Source organism: Ricinus communis, chromosome 7 (genome assembly GCF_019578655.1).
Source record: "Ricinus communis isolate WT05 ecotype wild-type chromosome 7, ASM1957865v1, whole genome shotgun sequence".
Lineage (NCBI taxonomy): Eukaryota > Viridiplantae > Streptophyta > Magnoliopsida > Malpighiales > Euphorbiaceae > Ricinus > Ricinus communis.
Window position 1 is genome coordinate 1,116,397 of NC_063262.1, and position 20,642 is coordinate 1,137,038.

Sequence of the window (20,642 nt, forward strand, 5' to 3'; positions counted from 1 at the left end):
CCCTTTGTCCTAGAGTTCAACAATATCCTGAATCAACTCCTTTGCTTTTCTACTCAGCTTGTAGTGAGCCTTCACATCAGGATATCATCCCATCAAGCATCTGTCGTTGCAATGTTACAAAGCCAATGAAATACTTATGACAGCAAGCTGATAATGGTAATAAACAAGAGGAGTACAGTGCCTGAGAAACAAAGACATGTTTCTCTGTTGTTCTTGTTCTGACGTGAAATAACAGGTAAACAGGATTATCAATGACAGAAAAATCAAAGACTTGTTACCTCTTGAATTTAGCTAGATAAATTAGCTATGAACATGAACAAGTTGCAAAATTAAGCTTGCAAGCTGTGACAAATAATTATGAAACTAAAATCTGAAAAGGATGCTAGACTTATCAATGGCTAACAAATTTGTGAACCATGTTGACCGTGTACAACAAAGGTCAAGAGCATTTATTTATGATTATGGAGAGTTGCAAACAAACCATACATTGCTATGTTTAATGGATAATGCTGGGTTAAACTGGGTGTATATAATTGCAATGAATATACGAGTTACACATAAGAGTATTATTTTATACAAATAAATATTTATTATTCATCTATCAGTTTGATATATAAATAGAGAAATATATTTAATATAAAATATTTAGAGATAAAAAATAAATTCATGCTAACAATAAATATTATTTAAAATAAATCATCTGCAAAATTTTAATTCAATTAAATTCTCGATTCAACTCGGATAGAAAAGAAAAAAGAGATGAAATAACTCTTACACATGACATGACCTTCAACCAGTCTATTTTATAGTCCAAGTGTCTGTTCCCAAACGACGTCGCAAAGCTAAAATATCCAGTTAAAAAAAACGGCGGCGTGTAAGTGGCGCTTCATCTCCTTCTTCCTTCATAGAAGCAGCTGTAGCAGGAATTGAGTAAGGTTTTTGCAGAAAGAAGCAAAAAAGAATGGGGACATCAGTGCAAGTAACACCACTAAATGGAGTATACAACGAGAATCCCTTATCATACTTAATCTCTATTGATAACTTCAATTTATTAATCGATTGCGGCTGGAATGACCACTTCGATCCTTCTCTTCTTCAACCTCTCTCTAGGTTTTCACTTTTCTCCCTCTATTTTTATTTCGTTCTCAATTGCTCTAAAAATTTTAACGAAAAAATTGTGACAACTTGCAGAGTAGCTTCAACAATAGATGCTGTACTGTTATCACATTCCGATACGCTTCATTTAGGCGCATTGCCTTATGCTATGAAACAACTCGGCCTTTCCGCTCCGGTTTATTCTACTGAACCGGTTTATCGCTTAGGTCTCTTGACCATGTATGATCAGTATCTTTCGCGTAAGGTGATCTTTTTTTGAATAACTTGTTTTAAGATTTGGTTTGTTTATTTATATATATCTATTTATTTTTATTGTTCTTATGTGCAGGCAGTTTCAGAGTTTGATTTGTTTAGTTTGGATGATATTGATTCTGCTTTTCAGAATATTACTAGGCTTACTTACTCTCAGAATCATCATCTTTCTGGTTTGTATTTGTTTTTCTGTAAACAATTGAATTTTCGCTATCTGTTCTATTTTGTTTTAGTTTTATTATTATTATTATTTTTTTGTTTTGAAAGTCTACAATATACAAATTGAATTCATTTCAGTCAAGTCCTCTGTTTGGAAAGCTCAAACTTGTTGCTAGAATTCAATTCTTTTAACTTGAGAAAAACAATACTTTTCAGAAGTAAATGAAATCATGCCAATATTGACATGAATTTGCAAGAATTTAATGGAATTGGAATCTTGCACATGATCTATTCCGGACAATGCCTTTAGGTTTCATTATTTCCTTAGTTGGAAAGTGGATAACAATAATTATATTCATTTTAAGTCTATTGAGTCAATTCTTATGTTTGGAAAGCTCAGAATTCTTGCTAGAATTCATTTCTTTCAACTTAAAAAAAAGGGTTCCCGAAAGAAATGAAATAATGTCCAAATTAACATGGTTTTGCAAGGATTCCACTTCTTACATGTAACTTATTCCAAACAATGCCTTTAGGTTTGATATGTTGTAATTTGATTTTTTTTTTCTTTTTTACTTGTTAGGAAAAGGAGAGGGCATTGTGATAGCTCCTCATGTGGCTGGGCACCTACTTGGGGGCACTGTTTGGAAGATAACAAAGGATGGTGAAGATGTTGTTTATGCTGTTGATTTCAATCATCGTAAAGAAAGGTTAAAAAATTTATAGCAAGTCATGGAATTTGCACGTCTTTTTTTCTTAATTGTATCTTCATGTGAAGAAGCAAGACTAAGGCTACATAATTTATGTGATTCTTTATTTTTTTATATGTTATTATTGTTAGGCATTTGAATGGAACTGTTTTGGAGTCTTTTGTTCGTCCAGCTGTTCTCATTACTGATGCGTATAATGCTTTGAGTAATCAGCCACCTAGACAGCAAAGAGACAAAGAATTTTTAGGTACTTTATCTGAAACATTTGACAGAAAATTTTCTGTTGTTGCTGAAATTGTGGGCATACATTCCTAACCTGTTTGCGGTTAAACTATTCTAATATATTATTGTGTTATGATTTAGAAAAGACTATTTTAAAGACACTAGAAGCAGGTGGAAACGTATTACTACCTGTTGATACTGCTGGGCGAGTGTTGGAGCTTCTCTTAATATTGGAACAGGTCATTAAGGAAAACAACACTGTGAATTTCATAGTTTTTCCTAACCATTTCACAATTATAATGGTCTAATATTGATGTAAATATTGCAGTTCTGGGCACATCGTCTCTTGAACTATCCCATATTCTTTCTTACATATGTGTCATCAAGCACCATTGACTACGTGAAGAGTTTTTTGGAATGGATGAGTGATTCAATAGCAAAGTCTTTTGAAACTTCTCGTGACAATGCTTTTCTTCTGAAGTAAGTGTTTCTTTCTCAGTACAAATCATATCATCTCTTCATACACCATAAAGCAAGCTGTGTTCATCTTCATGCTGCCCTGTATTTTGCATTTTACAATTGTGCTTAAGCTGGTATATGCGTGCCTGACATTTTAACTGTAACTTGTAGGCATGTGACACTTCTAATCAACAAGAATGAACTTGATAATGCTCCAAATGTTCCTAAGGTGATTTTCTCTGATGCTCAAGACTGGATTATGTTTCTGACTTTAAGTTATTGGCATTTGTTGATATTGATTTGTAATATCTGGTTTAGGTTGTTCTAGCATCCATGGCCAGTTTGGAAGCAGGTTTTTCACATGACATATTTGTTGAATGGGCCGCAGATGTCAAGAACCTTGTGCTTTTCACAGAAAGAGGTCAAGTATGTTTCTGGTTTCCTAGTTGTTGGCATCCGTTAAGCATTTTAATTTAATTCTTGTGGGATTCAGATATGGAAATGATTTGGCTAATGACTATTCTGCGCTTGAAATATTAATATGATTGATCTTATGGGTACCTTGTATCATAAGTTTGTGCTTAAAGGTGAAAGTTTCAGATGCCACTTTCATCTTTCCTTGGAAGCTTTCAATCTTCTACTGATACTAAAAACAAGAAAAACAATGTTATTATAGTTTATCCATTGAATAGAATGATCAGCCTCATCACATTTCTGAAGAAATATAAAGAAAAGAAAGAGATGCATGATTTTGGTCGTTACGATTTGTTTTTTCCATGTTTAGCATGTGCTTAGGTGTATGTTAATGCTGCTTCTGAGACTCAAATATGGAAGATGTTAGTTGATTTTCTATTTTTCTGCACCATAATGCATGCACTTATACCTGTCCTGTTTAAGTAGTTTGGGACATTAGCTCGCATGCTTCAGGCTGATCCGCCCCCAAAAGCTGTCAAAGTTACTATGTCGAGAAGGGTACCTTTGGTTGGGGATGAGCTGATTGCTTATGAAGAGGAGCAAAAAAGATTAAAAAAGGAAGAGGAACTGAATGCTAGTATGATCAAAGAGGAGGAAGCAAAGGTATCTCATGGACCTGATAGCAATTTGAGTGATCCAATGATCATTGATGCTAGCAACAATAATGCTTCACTAGATGGTATTCTTCTATCTCTTAATAAACCATCATTACTATCTTCTTTTTTTGGGGTATCATTTGAAACATCATTATGGTGTCTTAGTAATATATTATTCCTGTAGTCCTCTACTAAGTGATTATGCCATGCAGCAGTTGGTTCGCAAGGGACTGGGTATCGGGATATATTATTTGATGGATTTGTTCCTCCATCCACTAGTGTTGCACCAATGTTTCCATTCTACGAAAATACCACTGAGTGGGATGATTTTGGTGAAGTCATTAATCCTGATGATTATGTAATTAAGGACGATGACATGGACCAACCTATGCATGTAAGTTTTCAGTGTCAAACATCTGTATCCTTGAATTCTTGACTTGTGTTGTTCTCCTGGCTAACTTTTTGCTTTATCTGTCACTTTGTTTTTGCTCTTGATTTGGCCACTAATATTGTTTATGGCACTGCATTCCTGTTAGAGAAACTGCCCTGCATGAAATACTGGAATGTTAAATTTGCTTTATTGACTGTTAAAACATTACCTGGGGATTCATATACTCAATGTCATTGTACTAACGCAATGTCGTGATCATTTGAAAAGCAATGCAATATTAAAGTTTTGTTCACTGTCTATTTCTAAATAAGAAAAGATATTTTATTAGAAAAAGATGGAGGATGAGGTATCCTTATAAAAGTTGGTCATATGTTTGTAAGTTTCCCCTCGTTATTGTTTAATAGCAAGAGCATTTTAGGATTTATTACAATCTTGTTGATTTAACTGTCAACAGCTAAAAGTTAGTTACATTCTTTGACATCTGATTCTATGAGTATGTGGGAATTGATGCCATAGTTCTTTATCGTATGTAGGATTGGGGACTTGGAGAGAAATTTCTAAACTGAAAGATTGTTTCTGCCATGTTTTATTTATTCTTTCGGATGCTTTTATTGTGCATACCCTTTTTGGGGTTTCCTGCCTTTTGTGTTTTCATTGAACTTTTGTTTATAAATTAGCTTGGTTCAAATACACTAGTGTATAGTTGCTATTAGAATTAAATATCTTTAACTAGGGTTGTAATGTATCAAGAATCTCATAAGCTTATTTAGTACTATTCAGTCCAGATATCAAGAATCTCATAAGCTTGATATCTGGACTGAAGAGGTGTCCTTTTATTTGAATGCTCTACCGCTTAGGAAGAAATGAGGGAAAGAACAAGCTTGAGTTGGTAAGGAGTGGAGATGAATTTTTTTGAAAATAACTAGCATAGGGCATAGTGTTCTTATTAATTATTAAACAACAATGGACTAAAACTTTGGTTGCAATGTATATGGTAGGGTCTCGGCTCAAGTTACTGGATTCTCTAGTTGTACATGTCAGTTTGTTGCTTCTAAACTTTTTCTATATGCTTTGTGCAGTGAATCTCACATGGATTTTAGTCAGTTGTCCCAAAATTGATTGTATTGACTTATCTGCTTCAGCTGAATGAATGGCTCTCATATGATCTAATAGTTTCTACTTCGTTTCAGGTTGGAGGAGATATTGATGGAAAGTTTGATGAAGGATCTGCTAGTTGGATACTTGATACAAAGCCTTCTAAAGTGGTGTCCAGTGAATTGACTGTGAGTTCGGTTCTAGCCAAATTCTCACCTCTTCAGGGTGCAAAAAGGTCCCATGAACTTGCTGGTTGGTACCATTTATCTCACAACTTGAACTAATGCTGATCAGGTACAAGTCAAGTGTTCATTGATTTACATGGATTATGAGGGTCGTTCTGACGGACGCTCAATTAAATCGATTCTTGCCCATGTTGCTCCTCTAAAGCTTGTAAGTGTTTCTTTATACTTATGAACTTGCTGGATGGTATCATTTATACTTGCTCTAATTACTGGCTGTAGATTATGCTTTTCCTTCATGGTATAATACTTTGTTGTAGGGCATGTCTCGTATGATATGCAGGCTTTTGCTCCTCTTATTTTGTGCATGATAATAACTTGTTCGTACATTTTACGACATCCAAATCGCTATTTATGCGTAGTGGTGGAATGATATCAAGAATGGATATACTTCTTTCCTGTTTCATGAGAAATTTCTCCTTCTTGTTATGGAGGCTTCTGCTATCTTATTTCCTTTTTGGGGAAGCCAGTCAGTGTTGAAACAGGGTTGTGCATCTAACAGGGTTGTGCATCTACTTCCTAGTTTCGTGCACTGATTATCCTTATCCAATTGAAACTAATTTAATTTTTTAAAGGAAAAAATAATACACTTTGAGGAATATAAGGGGCTTATCTCAAACAGATAGTTAACCGTGTTTTCTACATTTTCCTTCTTTCAAGGTTTTGGTGCACGGATCAGCCGAATCAACAGAACATCTGAAGCAGCACTGCTTAAAACATGTTTGCCCTCATGTCTATGCTCCCCAAATTGAAGAGACCATTGATGTGACCTCCGATTTGTGTGCTTACAAAGTATGCTTCCACAGAACTTTTATATTTTTTCTGTTGATTATTGTACTTTCAGATCAGGATTAACTTTCTTTCTGTGATGAAATATAGGTACAACTTTCTGAGAAGCTGATGAGTAATGTGCTCTTTAAAAAGGTTTAATTGCAGTTGCATCTTCACTTCGACACACTATTATTAAATACTGAGCAAAATCTTTCTTTGTTTCTGACAACTTTGCAATTTCAGTTAGGAGATTTTGAAATAGCCTGGGTTGATGCTGAGGTAGGGAAAACAGAGAGCGACGCACTATCTTTACTACCCATCTCAACTTCAGCTCCCCCACATAAATCTGTCCTTGTTGGTGATCTAAAAATGGCAGATTTCAAACAGTTTCTTGCCAGCAAGGGTGTCCAGGTACTTTCACTTTTCCTTTTTTCTTTTCATGCCATAAACTAGGCAAAGGATTTAGCTGTCTTTTACCCTAGATGCTCTAAATGCCATGAAATTGAGTTGTAACCCCAGACAATATGGCAAAAATCAATGAGTTTGTCTATTAAGATGTTGAGACATGATCATTGCAGGTAGAATTTGCTGGCGGAGCATTGCGATGTGGAGAGTATGTGACTCTTCGTAAAGTTGGGAATATCAACCAGAAGGTAATAATCCGTGTATTTCTTGTGTTTTGTGCATGAAGAGGAAAGTATCCTGTTTTAGTTTCCCTATGGTTTATAGGTTTCTCTTGCTACTTGTTTTCTTTTTTCTCCCTGATTTAACTTGTTTTTTTCTTCTGCAACTTTCTTCATAGGGCGGCGGTTCTGGCACTCAGCAAATTGTCATTGAAGGACCCTTGTGCGAAGATTATTATAAGATCCGCGAGTATCTATATTCACAGTTTTATTTGCTGTAATTGAGATATCATACAATTTCACACTTATTTTAAAGAAATAACTCTTCAAGCATCCCTTGTTCTATTTTGTTTATGGAACTTTTGTTCTTTGCAATCTTCTTATGTGATTCATAAATGATCATTTTCTTGAAAGTAACTATGCCTGTGAACTACGGTAGAGCCTTGTATTTCGCGCAGTAGAAAGCCTTACCTTCCTGTCTCTCTAAACACATTTAAAAATTTGAACATGAGAAGTAGGAAAAGAGTTGGATTTTTGAACTCAGTTCTGCATTTCCATAGGGAACAAGGACCTGGGAAAGGGTTCCAGACTTCCAGTACTTGATGAAGTTTGCAGTAATGGCACTAGGCATCAGTGGATTGGGCTTTCTGAATATTGTAATCACTGGGAGTATCTTCATCCCCTAACCACTGCAAACTCAAAATTAATTCTGGAGCTCAAATTAATAATTTTACTTTAGGAAAAACTCATTGAACTGCAAGACCTTGATGATTGGACTTAGGGATTGCAATTTGTACAATATCTATGGGTACCCATCCGAACCATATCCGGTCAAACTCGGTAATACTCGAGTTGACTCGATAATATATATGGATAATCTATATCCAAGAAGTTATATAGGTATGGATAGAGTACGGATATTATACTATCCTACTCATACTCTACTTGAAATACTTGAAATATTTTTTTTTTTAAATTGGATGTAAAATATTAGAAATTTTATAGTTAAACTTATAATTTTGATTATCTAATATATTGTATTTAGAGAATTAGACCAACTATTTAATTATTCAATATTTTTTAGTATATATCTTTTAATTTTTTAATTTTAATTAATATATTTGAATATATCATATATAATTTTAGTTAAATGAAATTATAAGTTAAAAAGTTATGTACTTAATGTTTTGGTTTATTTAAGTTTTTAATTATACATTGAGATCTTGATAAATAAATGATCAATAAATTAATAACCTTAATTAAGCAATAAAATCTTTCGATCCCGACCGAGCTAACCTATTAAATTAATAGGTTCACTTAATACATAAAATAATAAATTTATATTTAGCTTATATGTATATACTTTTACTATTTATGTATCTAAATATTAACTTTTGAATTCTATGTATATGCACACTAAGTTGTGACTGCATTCTCTTTTTTTATTATTTATAACTCATACATAAATTATGATAAAAATACATAAATAAATAATATAATTTTTTTTAAATTAGTAAAAATTCATTTATTGATAAATTAATAATTCACAAATAAATAACTTCTATAAAAAATAATATTTTTTAGTTGAAATAATATTATCTTATAGAAATTATATTATATTTTGATAGCTATTTAGGTAGTGGGTTACTTGAAACCCTAAGGATATGGGACAAGTTTAGTATTTATTATCCATATAAATATGAATAGGGTAATTGATAGACTTGCATCATTTTGGGTACGGGTAGGGATAGTAATAGTACCATACCTCTACCCTACCATTGCCATCCCTAATTGGATTACTAGTAAATGCAGTATTTTCGTTGTTGCCTAACATGCTAATTTATGCTTCAATCTTGGTAGAAGATCAATCGGACAACTCAAAGTTTAAGAAGATTTGGCCAGAGTGATTGAGGAACTATGTCGGAGGGTTGGTAATGGAGAGTCATTGACGAATAAATGGGTAATAAGGTTTTCTTCTTTAAACCCATGTACCGAAAAATCTAGGAATTGAAGCAACTGTAGACATGCTAATTGACCAGATACCAGGTAATGGAATCAAACTTTGGTAGACAACACACGTTCATATCTTTTGAAGAAAAGTTGTCCTTCAATTGCCTTTTAAGTTCACGTCTGCCGCAAGATGTCATGATATGGGTTTGCTATTACAAAATTTGATTATTTTAGTTCCATTTCATGTCACTTGAACAGTTAGCTACCGTAATTCAATTTTTGTCGTCCGCCCATGTCGTTGTATTGGCCAGAGAGCAGCATTCTGTCGCGACGGAGGAGGAGTGCAAAGTTAAAGAAGTCTGAACTAACTTGGACTTCTTATTCTCTTATGTAGGAACAGAAATAGAGAAAGGAATATAAGAATACCTATTAGCCCAAGGACAAGGACTCGACTGAATTACATTGGAACTCCTTAGCCCAATTTAGGTCCATTACACTTTATTTGATTAAGATGACAAATAAAAATGGAAGGGAATTGCGCAAATAGTTATATATATTATTTTAATTGCAATGACACTTAGCAATAATGTAACAATAACTATTCATTTTTTTAAATATTATTTTATTTATATGAGTTATCTAATTTATTATTAATGTATATTTAATAAATAAAATAATAATAATCCGCAGAAATGCCCTGATATTTATGCTTGTATTTAGTAAGGACACAGCATGGGAAGGTGGTAGAATCAACATCTTAATAATAATGCATTTCTATCCTCAAAACAAAACAATAACAATGCATTTCTCTTTATACCACTAAACTTTATAGCATTATAATCAACTAGAATTTATTGTTTGGAAATTACTAGACTTTCGATGTTCTTTCCTTTTCTCTCTTTTGGATGCATCAAATTCTTTATCTCTGAAGCAACATCTTATTTTATTCTAAGAATTGCATTTGTCTGTGTTTCTTATTCTCTAGCAACATCAAATTTCTAACAATAAGCACCCGAACAGAAACTAGTTAAGCCAATGATATTCCAAACCCACCAAATTTCAATTTGAACGGCATTTTTTTTACAAGTTTATCATGGCATGGATTGGTGGATTTTAATTGTTCTTTCAGGTTAATTGTGAATAATCATACAAGAAATATGTAGTTTTTCTTTTGATCAGCTTGATTGTAGTTTCTCATCTCAATTTCTTAAGAAAGCTATGAGTCTTAGAAAATGGCAGTATGAAATGATCTTTGCAACAATCACGACACTAGAAAGTGAGAAAACAAGAAATAGTATATTATTCTTACGATCACTCAATCACTACTATATATATATATGAATCGGAGTAAAATAATTGTTTGACAAGGCAAATAGGAGGTGGGTTGACTTTATTTGGCGTGGGGTGCAAGTGGGTTCTTGACCAACTTCACTGAAAATGTTCCAGCTTGGATGATATGTATATATGGATGACCGGAATAGTCCACCATTATCCAGTCACTTCACTTTAGGTAAGATATTGGCTTTCCTCCATTCCTTTTTCCTTTTTCTTTTACTATGGATACTAACAACTTAAATTTTTATTCTGTTTTCTTGTTATCAATAGAGTAGAAACTCAAGGAGGAAATGGAGAAGTTAAATGATGGTGTAGCAGACAAGGATTTGATCAAGTTTTTGTCATGCCAAGATTTAACTTCCATATGTACAATTGAACAGGCTGAGAAGCTCATTGAATGTATGGATCATAAAGCACTCGAGATCTCGAAGAAGCTAGAAGCAAGAAAGGTTTGCAGCAGTTAGGATTTATTTCTAGCTATTAAGATTGAAAACTGAAGAGTATAATCTCATTAGTTTTATTTTTGTTTACAGCGGGATGAATACAGTATATACAGAAGAAGAAACGATGAGTCTCTCAGATGTGAGGTAGCTTATGACAAGGACAAACTGGACTATCTGCAACTAGCTCTTGACAAGCTGAGTTTCGCAAACAATGCATACTATGACAGGCCTATTAAATCATGCCTGTTTGAAGATGAAGTTCATTTTAATGTAAGAACCAATGAACAAAGTTTTCAGCTTAAATCATGCTTAATGAAGTACATAAAAAAAATCTGATTTATGAACAAGTTTTCGTCAGAACTTGCATTTCCTGTTGCTGCATGGAAGCAAGAGTTTGGCTGAAGAGAAAAAACTCATAAGAGAGACCAAGAAAGGCAAACAGAAAGGACCTGTTGGTTCATGTTCGACCCTGGGAATGCTTAATGCTTCTGTAAGACCATCATGTCAATTAATTTATGTTAATTTGGTTTGTTATGTTTACCATTTATGTGAAAGATCTCTTCTTGTTTTTTGTTTGGTTTTGAAATCAGATTTGGGGGCTGATTTGCCAAAGTTATCACTGCTCCTACTCCATTGATGAAGTTCAGTACAGAAAAATCATTGAAGAGATGAATCAGTTAAAATGTATAAGGGAGAAAGCTATTGCAAATGCTGCTGTGAAGGGAAGGATTTGGAACTCTTTGGGATCAAAAGAAACAATACAAGATGAAGTCAAAGAATCTAAAATCGAAGTAAAGTGATGGTACCTGAACCTGTATATAATTAACCCATATTCACTATTGTTTATTTCATGTTTATGTTATTGATATTTTTTTTAACTTACTGCAGCTTACTGGCAAGTTGGATAGATTAAGAGAGAAAGGTTTGGCAGTCAGGGCCAAATTTAAGAAGTCAGAGGAAAGCCTGGAGGCAATACAAAAAGATATAAATTCTTTGCGGGAAAAATTGATGGAAGCAAACCGAATAAAAAGAAGGGCTAACAGATGCTTACTTAAACTAACGAAAGAACAGGATTAGAAGATGCAATCACCTCTGTCAGATATACGAAGCTTCAAGTGAAGCGAAACAAATGCAATTCTTAGAATAAGATTTTATTTTCTTGTTTGTTTAACCAGAATGAAAATTCCCACAAAGTTTATGCTTACTTGCAAAATTCCAGGCTACTAAAACAAAAGTAGTTTAATGCTGTGATTTTGTGATTTTTTGTTTTTGAAATTTCACTCAATGGGTAATCACCCTGGATTTATTCCAAGTCAATGGCTATCATGCATACTGCACCATTAATTGGTTAGGCATAATGCGAATAGCTCCATTATTCAGAATAAAATAATTTCACCAGCTTATCATCATTGAATTTAAAAAACATGTCCCATTATTGTTTGACAAGGCAATAGGAGGTGGGTTGACATTCATTACTTGGCGTAGGGTACAAGTGGCTTGTTTACCAACTTAACTTCCAATGTTCAACTTGGATAACATGTAGTCCTGTATTTATGGCTGATTGGAGGTGTCTGATTACCTACTCACTTCACTTGAGGTAAGAGCTCCAAGATTACCTGCTTTGAAGCAATATTTTTTTTCCTTTTTATTCTAACTCCCTGCAGGGAAACTATCATCTTACTATGTAATTCTATTTTAGTCATCCATAGAGCAGGAAACAATGGAGGAGTTGAATGCTGATTCTGCTCTAGTTCCCCTGACAGCTGAGTGCAAGGTAAACATTCAGACAAGCAACGTTGCAATTGACAGGCTCAGTCCAGATCTAAATCTTGATAGTGTAGCGGAGGATGTGATTGATGCAGGGCATGATCCAAGGAATGTTAATCATTCGGATTTTATCAAGTTTTGGTTATGGGAAGATTCAACTTCCGAATGTATAATTCAACATGCTGAGAAGGTCGTTGAATGTATGAATAAGAAACGACTTGATATCGTTATGAAGATAGAAGAAAGAAAGGTTTGCAGCTATCAGGATTATTTAATGGTAAAGATAACCAATAAGATTGAAAAGCAAAGAATCTAATCTCATTAATTTATATGTACAGCTTGATCGAGACAACATAATACGAAGATTGGAATGCCTAATGTACAGGTATCAGTCACTCAGGTATAATGCGGCTTCTCATAAGAAGAAAATGGAACCTCTGCAACTAGCTCTTGACAAGCTCAGTTTCACAAACAATGCATACCATGACAAAGCTATTAAATCATGTTTGTTTGAAGATGAAATTCATTTTAATGTAAGAACCAATATCATAAACTTCAGCTCGCTAATTTAAGAAACCAAAATAATTTTTGAAAGAAAAAATTCCCATCAGAACTTGCATTTCCGGATGCTACATGGGAGAAGCAGTTTGGCTGAAGAGAAACGACTCTTAAAGAAGACCAGGAAAAGCCAACAGAAAGAAGCTATCGGTTCATGTTCAACGCTGGAAGAGCTCAATCATTCTGTAATAACAATCATTTTCAATCAGATAATGCAAATTTATTTTTGTGTCTTGTGAACCATTATAGATGAGATTTCTGATTCATCTTTGTGTGGTTTCGACCCAGATTTCCTGTCTGTTTTACAGGAGTGGTTGCTACTCCAATGATGAAGTTCGGCGTAAACAAGTCCTCGAAGAGATCAACCAGCTAAAACGCACAAGGGAACAAGTTATTGCAAATGCCGCTGTGAAGGGAAGGATTTGGAACTCCTTGGAATCAAAAGAAATAATACAAGGGAAGATCAATGTGAATACTGATACTTGAAGCTGTGTTCAATTAATAAAATGCTTACTGCCTTTTCGCTTTCATATTTATGTTGCTGATATTTTCAACTTACTGCAGCTTGCTGGCAAGGAATCAGAGGAAATAAGGAAGAAATGTTTGGAAGTCAGGGCTAGAATTAAGCTTGTAGAGAAAAGGTTGGAGGCAATAGATAAAGATGTAATTTCTTTACAGAAACAGTTGATAGCAGCAAACCAGAGAAAGGGTAGAGCATACAAAAGCATCCTTAAACTAAGGAAACAGCAGGATGAAATGATGCAATCAGCTCCTTCGAATGTATAAGGCATACCTTGGTTTTCTACAGAACTGAATGCAATTATCAGAATAAGGCTCCATTTGTTTGTTTGTTTAAAACACAAAAGCATTCGATGTTTGGTTTTAGTTCGGAGAAATTTCCAGTTAAGGTTTGAACCATAATGATGTAGTATCCGCATAGGAACAATATCATTGCACAGAGAGGCTTACATTTTCTTGGGTACAAAATCAATCAAATTTGAGTACCATCGCGGCTCTCCTAGAATGGTCTGTAAGAGCATAAAAGAAAGCAAGGAGATGTGCTATTAGGTGATTATTGGTAGTTAATTATACCAGTACCGTTACTCAGGTTCTTTGTGTTTCGATAGAATATATTTTGTTAATAAGATTAACATGGAGAAAAACATAGTGAAGTGTTGCGAAACTACCCAAGCCAACGAGCTTCCCATGATACACCCAAAAAGAACTACGCCACACAATACTATGTGAGAAGACTCCAGACGGCAAAACAGTAAATCAGGTTCTTGATTGGAGAAGTTGCTAATGAGCGATTTCGTATCAATACAGTAGTTCAGGTTCTTGAATATTTTGTTGCAGCTCTATGGCAACTCATTTCGAATAGCTCCTCTGAGAGTCGAAAAAGGTTATGATAATTTTTTATTCTTTCAGGTAATTAAGCCTTTGAATAAATTAGCAATGAAAAAAAGCATCCTGAAAAAATTACTGGTGTATCTGCCAAAAACAAGTATGACCATACAGAAGAGAGGAAAACCAGGAATTAACATTCCATAAATATATTGAATTGCCAACTTTTGATACATAATTCCAACTTGTTTTGGTAAGTAGGGTTAATTTACACGTCAGCCACATAGAAATCTAAATTTATTATTGTCCAAAATTGATTGACCAAACTTCATTCAAATTTCTTATTGTCCAAAATTAATTGACGAAACTTATCACCTATAGAATCCTGTAATTGAATAAAATTATGACTGGTATAAAGAATATAGGGGGCATGAACCTTGACAAAATCCCCATCTATTTATTCGGTGGCCTTGCTTGCCTTGTAGGTGTTTACCAATTGCATTTGCACATCCTGTGAAACAGCTGAATGTTCTTTGTATTCCATAGTGAATTCACCTTTTCCCTGTTTAATTAGATGGATTAGCAACCTTTAACGAAAACTATTAAGCAAGAGAATGTATGCAATCACCACAGGAATTTCCATGTGTGCCTACCTGTGTCATTGACCGAAGAGATGTGGAGTACCCAAACATATTGTTTAGAGGAACCTGAAAAGCCCCAAACACATCATAATCGATTAACTAAATAATCCATAAATAACATAAATATGGCCCTTCATTTACGTCCCATCATAGAGTTTCAACATAACCTTTTCTTTGACTATCTTGGCACAAGCCTGTCAAATTTCACATATATAAACAATAAGAGAGAATAAGTTTGCTTACATGGGCAGTTATTACAGAGTCATCCCCGTCCTGGTCATTTCCAACAATCACACCTTTCCTCCTGTGGAAGACAAAGTGACAAGAAGATGAGGCGGCTTAGTAGTGGTACCATATTAAAAAGAGCAGGAGAAATGAAGGCACTCACTTGTTAATATCACCAGCTACAGTACCCTGAAATTCTGTTGGTACTTTCAGTTCCACCAGCATGATAGGCTCCAATATAACAGGCTTCGCAGCTGTATAGCACTGATTAATAGAAATAAAAGGAAGAAAGGAAGAAAAGGCCAGGGTTAGAAACCTCCAAAGATAGGTACAACCAATCTGACAACAGAATTAACTACTAAATACTGGATAGAGGATCACCTGTCTAAAAGCATATATTGCTGCTAATTTAAATGCAAGCTCACTAGAATCCACAGCATGGGAAGCACCATCTGTTAAAACAATGCGGACATTTTCGACTGGATGCCCTATTAAAGAACCCCTGTAAGGAGTGAACATAATCACAATTGTATTATCTGTATTCACACATTTATCAGACCAATGGGATAGTAATCCACAGAACCCTAAAAAGTGTCAAAACATTCAAATTCTATACTCGACTCATTTGATAAGCATCCAGTCACCATCCAAAGATACGGCATACATTCATACAAGGAATTAAGAAATATTCTAGCAACACAATATATAATTATATATCATTCAATCTGGAATGACAAGTCAATCAAAGTTAACTGGTGTATTGTCCAACTTCAATTTTGTTTAGAAGAATGCTTTCCCTGCCCATCTGGCACATCAGCAGAGCCCGACATGCATTCTACTATTTTAGATATTTAGCAGTACAATATGCATTTTGATTGAGTTCTTGTGAAATACAAAAATAACAAGATACAAGGACTGAAAAATAGAGGTGTAAAGAAATGTTGCAGTGCTTGGTTCACTTTTACCAGTTATCTTTCCCAGTACAACAAAGGCCAGAGTACTTACGAATTGGCAGCTTCTTTAAATCCCTTCTCAATTGCAGGTATAAATCCTGATGGTATAGCTTGTCCGACCATCATGTTTTCAAACTCGAATTTGGTTGGTGAGCCTTCCGGAAGTGGCTCAATAAACCTATCCACAAGGGAATATAACCAAAAATGAGGTAAAATAGAAATAATGATGATGATGATGAGAGTTCCTGGCTAGGCAACACATTCCATGCACTAAGGTGGTTAAGTGGACCAAAAACCACATTGAAATAAAAAACGACAACAAAATACCATACAGTGTTGTCTTTTGGCTTAATTATGATTACCCCAAGAAAATCATCTTTGCTTACCCGGTTACTCTTCCGTATTGACCTTGTCCTCCAGTTTGCTTCTTATGTAAGTAATCAAATTCTGCACGTTTAGTAACGGTTTCTCTAAAGTTCACACGAGGCTTCCCAACAGTTGCTTCAACCTGTTCAGGAGAAATTATGGAGAAATTTGAAAAAAGAAAGAAGGTTGTGCATTTTTCAATCAGCATAACAATACAAAAGGGGGAAGCCATATTTCCTGTTATAAGATGCAGATACCTTGTACTCTCTTCGAATACGTTCCACATATATGTCCAAATGCAACTCTCCCATTCCAGAAATAATTGTCTGCTCACAGAGACATATCATGTCAGTATGTGACACCAATGGAAAAACTCTTTGTGAATAAGGGGCAATGAAAGACAGCACAAGACAAACCTGCCCGCTCTCAGGATCCAAACCAACACGGAAAGTTGGATCCTCTTTCTGAAAACGATTCAAAGCTTTCGAAAACTGGGAAAAGAAATATGGAAGATACATTGTCAATCGACTGACATGGGAAACCAATGAAAACGAAGTACCTTCCTCACAAAGTACTCACTTGTCCACCAGAGTCTTTCGAAACTGGTTGAACAGCTAACGACATAACTGGCTCAGGAACATTCATGGAGGTCATAGTGTATCTGATTGATCCATCCGTAAAAGTATCTCCTGTGATCCGATTAAACAGTAAAAAACGACAACAGAATATGAAGTTTAAATGTTTAAGAAAGAAAGAATAATCATCAACTCGTGTCCTGACTAGCTTCACTAACTGCTCCCAAACCTTTTTCCCTGTGACTACCATTGCCTATTCTCACATATTCCTACACATTCCAGTTGTCACTTGTGACACTATCAATACTCAAAGAAAAAACAGAAATGAAAAAGAAAAGAAAAGGATTTAGACCTGAAGCACAATCCACGCCAAACACAGCAACAATTTGCCCAGCATTTGCCTCTTGAATGTCCTGTGGCCCAAAATTACCCAAGAACAGATAGGAGAAACTTTAAACAAACGTATAACAATCCCCTTATATTTATGGGATAATAAAATATGGCACAAATCAGAAAATATCTGACGATGCTTTATTGAAGGTAACATTTATGAAGACCCAAATTTCATTAAAACAAGCTAGTAAGACAAATGTCAATGATTACCTCCATTTCATCAGAATGCATCCGAACCAAGCGAGGAACCTATGCCAAAATGTTTTTAGAACCTAGCATAAAAAAAAACTAAGTATAAACCAACTAAAAGAAAGATGACATGCCTAAACTCACCTTTATCTTCTTGCCTGTGTTAACGTTCACTATAAATTCACCCTTGCGAATGACACCCTCATAGATTCTGCATTGGAAAGAAAAGAAAGGGGCTTGCATGAGTGGATAGCTATTATTCTAGCACTGCTATATGACATACATTTGGAAAAGCATTAAATTTTACATAAATCAACTTTATATCATGCCTTAGATATGTTAATTGACCAAAACGCCCTTCCTCTAGTTTAAAAGCTAATGCCACGAGTCGCCCATCTGGATTTCCAGTCAACGCGACCTACACATCACTTACTCAGGTCTATAAGACACAAATAATACAAAGAGGAAACATGATAAAATTATTTAGCTAAGTACCTTCTCTTCATTTTTGGATTGGTCAAGAGCATAGCTATTGACTTCAATAGGACAAGGCAGATAACTAAGCACACCATCTAGAAGTGATTGGACTCCCTACAGTAATAATGACAGAATTTTATACTATTTTATAGGAAAGAAAACAAGAATGATTTGTATCATCGATAGCAATAATACACAATTGAATCAGAGATAAAAGAGAATAAAAGCACCTTGTTCTTGAATGCACTGCCCATAAATACTGGTATAAATTTCCGTGCAACAGTAGCCCTGCGAATTGCCTCCTACTCAATAAGACAAACATATCAAACACTAAATGTCAAAACCACAGCAGTTATATGCAATTACCCATACAAGCTTGCAAAAAGCAGGCAAGAAATAAGATGCTAAGAAAGAACATAAATACTGAATAAACAGTATCAGATAGGATGAAGCTACAATTAGTCAAGGAAACAATAAAATTCCAGTACAATGTTTCATTCTGATAAAAGATGAAGAGATACATGAAATGCCACTAATTCATGAGTTTCTTCTCTGTTCCCCTGCCCCTGCTAGAAACCTTTTTTTTTTTCCAATTGACACTAAACATACCTCGAGATCAGCAGATGATATAGGCTCATCTGCAAGAAAAGCATCAGCTAGTTTATCATCAACTTCAGAAATCACTTCTATTAGTTCGCGTCTCTTTTCTGCAACAAAAGCCTCCATATCAGCTGGCACTTCTTCAGTAACAACATTTTCACTGCAACAGGTAATAAAACAACAGTAAGAAAAAGATCAATCATATAAAACAAGGTCTGCTTCAGAAGAAACTGAAAAATAACACCCTGGATTGAGATCCGTACCCATTTGAACCACGGAAATAATAAGCTTTCATCTTCACAAGATCAACAAGACCTTCAAAATGATCCTCCAACCCAATTGGAACTTGCACTGCTGCACTGTGATGCCTCAGTTTAGACCTTGCCTAACATAGCACAAAGATATCAACTTTTCTTCAATTAAACAAATCAAAAAAAATAATTAAGAAGTAAGAAAAAGAAAAATTTACCTGGTTCAATACTTTCCACGGATCAGCTCCCATTCGATCAAGTTTATTAATAAAAGCAAGTCTGGGAACCTCATATCTCCTCATTTGTCTATCAACTGTAATAGATTGACTTTGAACTCCACCAACACTACACAAAACAAGAATTGCACCATCCAACACACGCAATGCCCTCTCTACCTCTATAGTGAAATCCACATGTCCTGGTGTATCAATTATATTCACCTATATACAAATTTTAACCATAAATCATTTCGATAACTAAAGACTCCATTAACAGCTTGTTTGGAACAAATCATTTACTAAAACCATTAATTAATGTCTTGGGGAATCTACAATTGCATTATAACCCTAAGGAAGCTATTTCATTTCATCACAATAACTAAAATTAAAACTGAATTAACTGTAATGAATATTGAAATTACCTGATAGCCCTTCCAAGTACAATACGTGGCAGCTGATTGAATAGTAATTCCTTTTTCTCTCTCTAAATCCATGGAATCCATTTTAGCACCAACACCATCACGGCCACGAACCTCATGAATCTCATGGATACGCCCGGTGTAGTAGAGCACACGCTCAGTGAGCGTGGTTTTACCAGAGTCAATATGAGCCGAGATTCCGATGTTCCGGACACGTTCCATGGGCTCTTTCCACCATGCCTCTTTCTCTTCTTTGGCGCGTGCTGGGTTTGAAAATTGACGCAGCTGGAAGTTTCCGAGGAGGAGTGCGGTGGTCGGAGAATGAGACTTTGGTGATATTGTCGTCTTCGGTGAATAGATGGAGATGAGGCGGCGCGATCCTCTCCATAATCGGGCCATGGCGGGCGGGCGGTGGTCGTGGTAGAGAAATGGAGATGGTGGCGGCCCGAAGGTTTTGAGAGGGTTTTGTGGTTTTGACTGGTTTTAACAGTTTTGGGCCTATGAATGGGCTCTATTTGACCCATGTAGTGTTAGAGCTGTAAATCATGCAGACAGCTCGTCAAATATGAAAATTTTGTTTTATATCAATTATTAATTTCTTTGAATTAAATTCCAACTTAATAGAGTCCTTGTTCATTGATGCATACACATACTTATTTACAAATTTAATGATTAATCTCGTATATTTACCCAGCTCGAGTCATACTAATTTTATTTTTAAATTTAAAAGTTATTAATATTATTATTTAATATATGATATATAATTATATAATAGTAATAAAAATAATAATAACAACAATGATAATAATAATAATAATAATAGTATAGTAC

General features: G+C 34.8%; 4 protein-coding genes across 7 annotated transcripts; 3 read left to right on the forward strand and 1 right to left on the reverse strand.

Annotated features, from left to right (window-relative positions):
• The first annotated feature begins 809 nt into the window (after positions 1–809).
• On the forward strand, positions 810–7,440 carry LOC8262050 (cleavage and polyadenylation specificity factor subunit 2). 2 transcript variants are annotated; one of them, XM_002517856.4, is made up of 18 exons: positions 810–1,110; positions 1,192–1,360; positions 1,445–1,541; positions 2,108–2,234; positions 2,366–2,481; positions 2,598–2,695; positions 2,785–2,936; positions 3,087–3,144; positions 3,234–3,341; positions 3,816–4,068; positions 4,198–4,379; positions 5,567–5,659; positions 5,766–5,864; positions 6,374–6,505; positions 6,593–6,637; positions 6,728–6,895; positions 7,063–7,137; positions 7,287–7,440. In XM_002517856.4, the coding sequence occupies exons 1-18, from the start codon at positions 962–964 to the stop codon at positions 7,386–7,388; spliced, it is 2,223 nt and encodes a 740-aa protein (XP_002517902.1). In that variant the 5' UTR covers positions 810–961; the 3' UTR covers positions 7,389–7,440. The 2 variants fall into 2 exon arrangements, with proteins under 2 accessions (XP_002517902.1, XP_015573897.1); XM_015718411.3 differs by having other exon boundaries at positions 812–1,110; positions 4,201–4,379.
• A 2,504-nt stretch (positions 7,441–9,944) lies between these two features.
• On the forward strand, positions 9,945–12,152 carry LOC8262049. 2 transcript variants are annotated; one of them, XM_025157126.2, is made up of 6 exons: positions 9,945–10,567; positions 10,663–10,841; positions 10,926–11,105; positions 11,194–11,325; positions 11,426–11,637; positions 11,724–11,864. In XM_025157126.2, the coding sequence occupies exons 2-5, from the start codon at positions 10,683–10,685 to the stop codon at positions 11,633–11,635; spliced, it is 681 nt and encodes a 226-aa protein (XP_025012894.1). In that variant the 5' UTR covers positions 9,945–10,567; positions 10,663–10,682; the 3' UTR covers positions 11,636–11,637; positions 11,724–11,864. The 2 variants fall into 2 exon arrangements, with proteins under 2 accessions (XP_025012894.1, XP_002517901.1); XM_002517855.3 differs by having other exon boundaries at positions 9,947–10,567; positions 11,426–11,626; positions 11,724–12,152.
• A 143-nt stretch (positions 12,153–12,295) lies between these two features.
• On the forward strand, positions 12,296–14,078 carry LOC8262048 (proton pump-interactor 1). 2 transcript variants are annotated; one of them, XM_025157125.2, is made up of 6 exons: positions 12,296–12,432; positions 12,535–12,852; positions 12,941–13,135; positions 13,214–13,345; positions 13,449–13,628; positions 13,725–14,078. In XM_025157125.2, exons 2-6 carry the CDS (start codon positions 12,556–12,558, stop codon positions 13,944–13,946), a joined length of 1,026 nt encoding a protein of 341 aa, XP_025012893.1. In that variant the 5' UTR covers positions 12,296–12,432; positions 12,535–12,555; the 3' UTR covers positions 13,947–14,078. The 2 variants fall into 2 exon arrangements, with proteins under 2 accessions (XP_025012893.1, XP_048232787.1); XM_048376830.1 differs by having other exon boundaries at positions 12,545–12,852.
• Positions 14,079–14,680: 602 nt separating this feature from the next.
• Positions 14,681–20,317, reverse strand: LOC8262047 (elongation factor G-1, mitochondrial). Its single transcript, XM_048376829.1, has 20 exons — positions 19,815–20,317; positions 19,393–19,614; positions 19,187–19,308; positions 18,933–19,083; positions 18,554–18,625; positions 18,342–18,437; positions 18,176–18,264; positions 17,991–18,057; positions 17,868–17,906; positions 17,617–17,677; positions 17,269–17,378; positions 17,106–17,180; positions 16,947–17,015; positions 16,710–16,831; positions 16,376–16,501; positions 15,752–15,872; positions 15,534–15,634; positions 15,389–15,449; positions 15,158–15,211; positions 14,681–15,066 (listed from the first exon to the last, which is right to left on the reverse strand). The coding sequence occupies exons 1-20, from the start codon at positions 20,208–20,210 to the stop codon at positions 14,962–14,964; spliced, it is 2,259 nt and encodes a 752-aa protein (XP_048232786.1). The 5' UTR covers positions 20,211–20,317; the 3' UTR covers positions 14,681–14,961.
• Between the last annotated feature and the right edge of the window lie 325 nt (positions 20,318–20,642).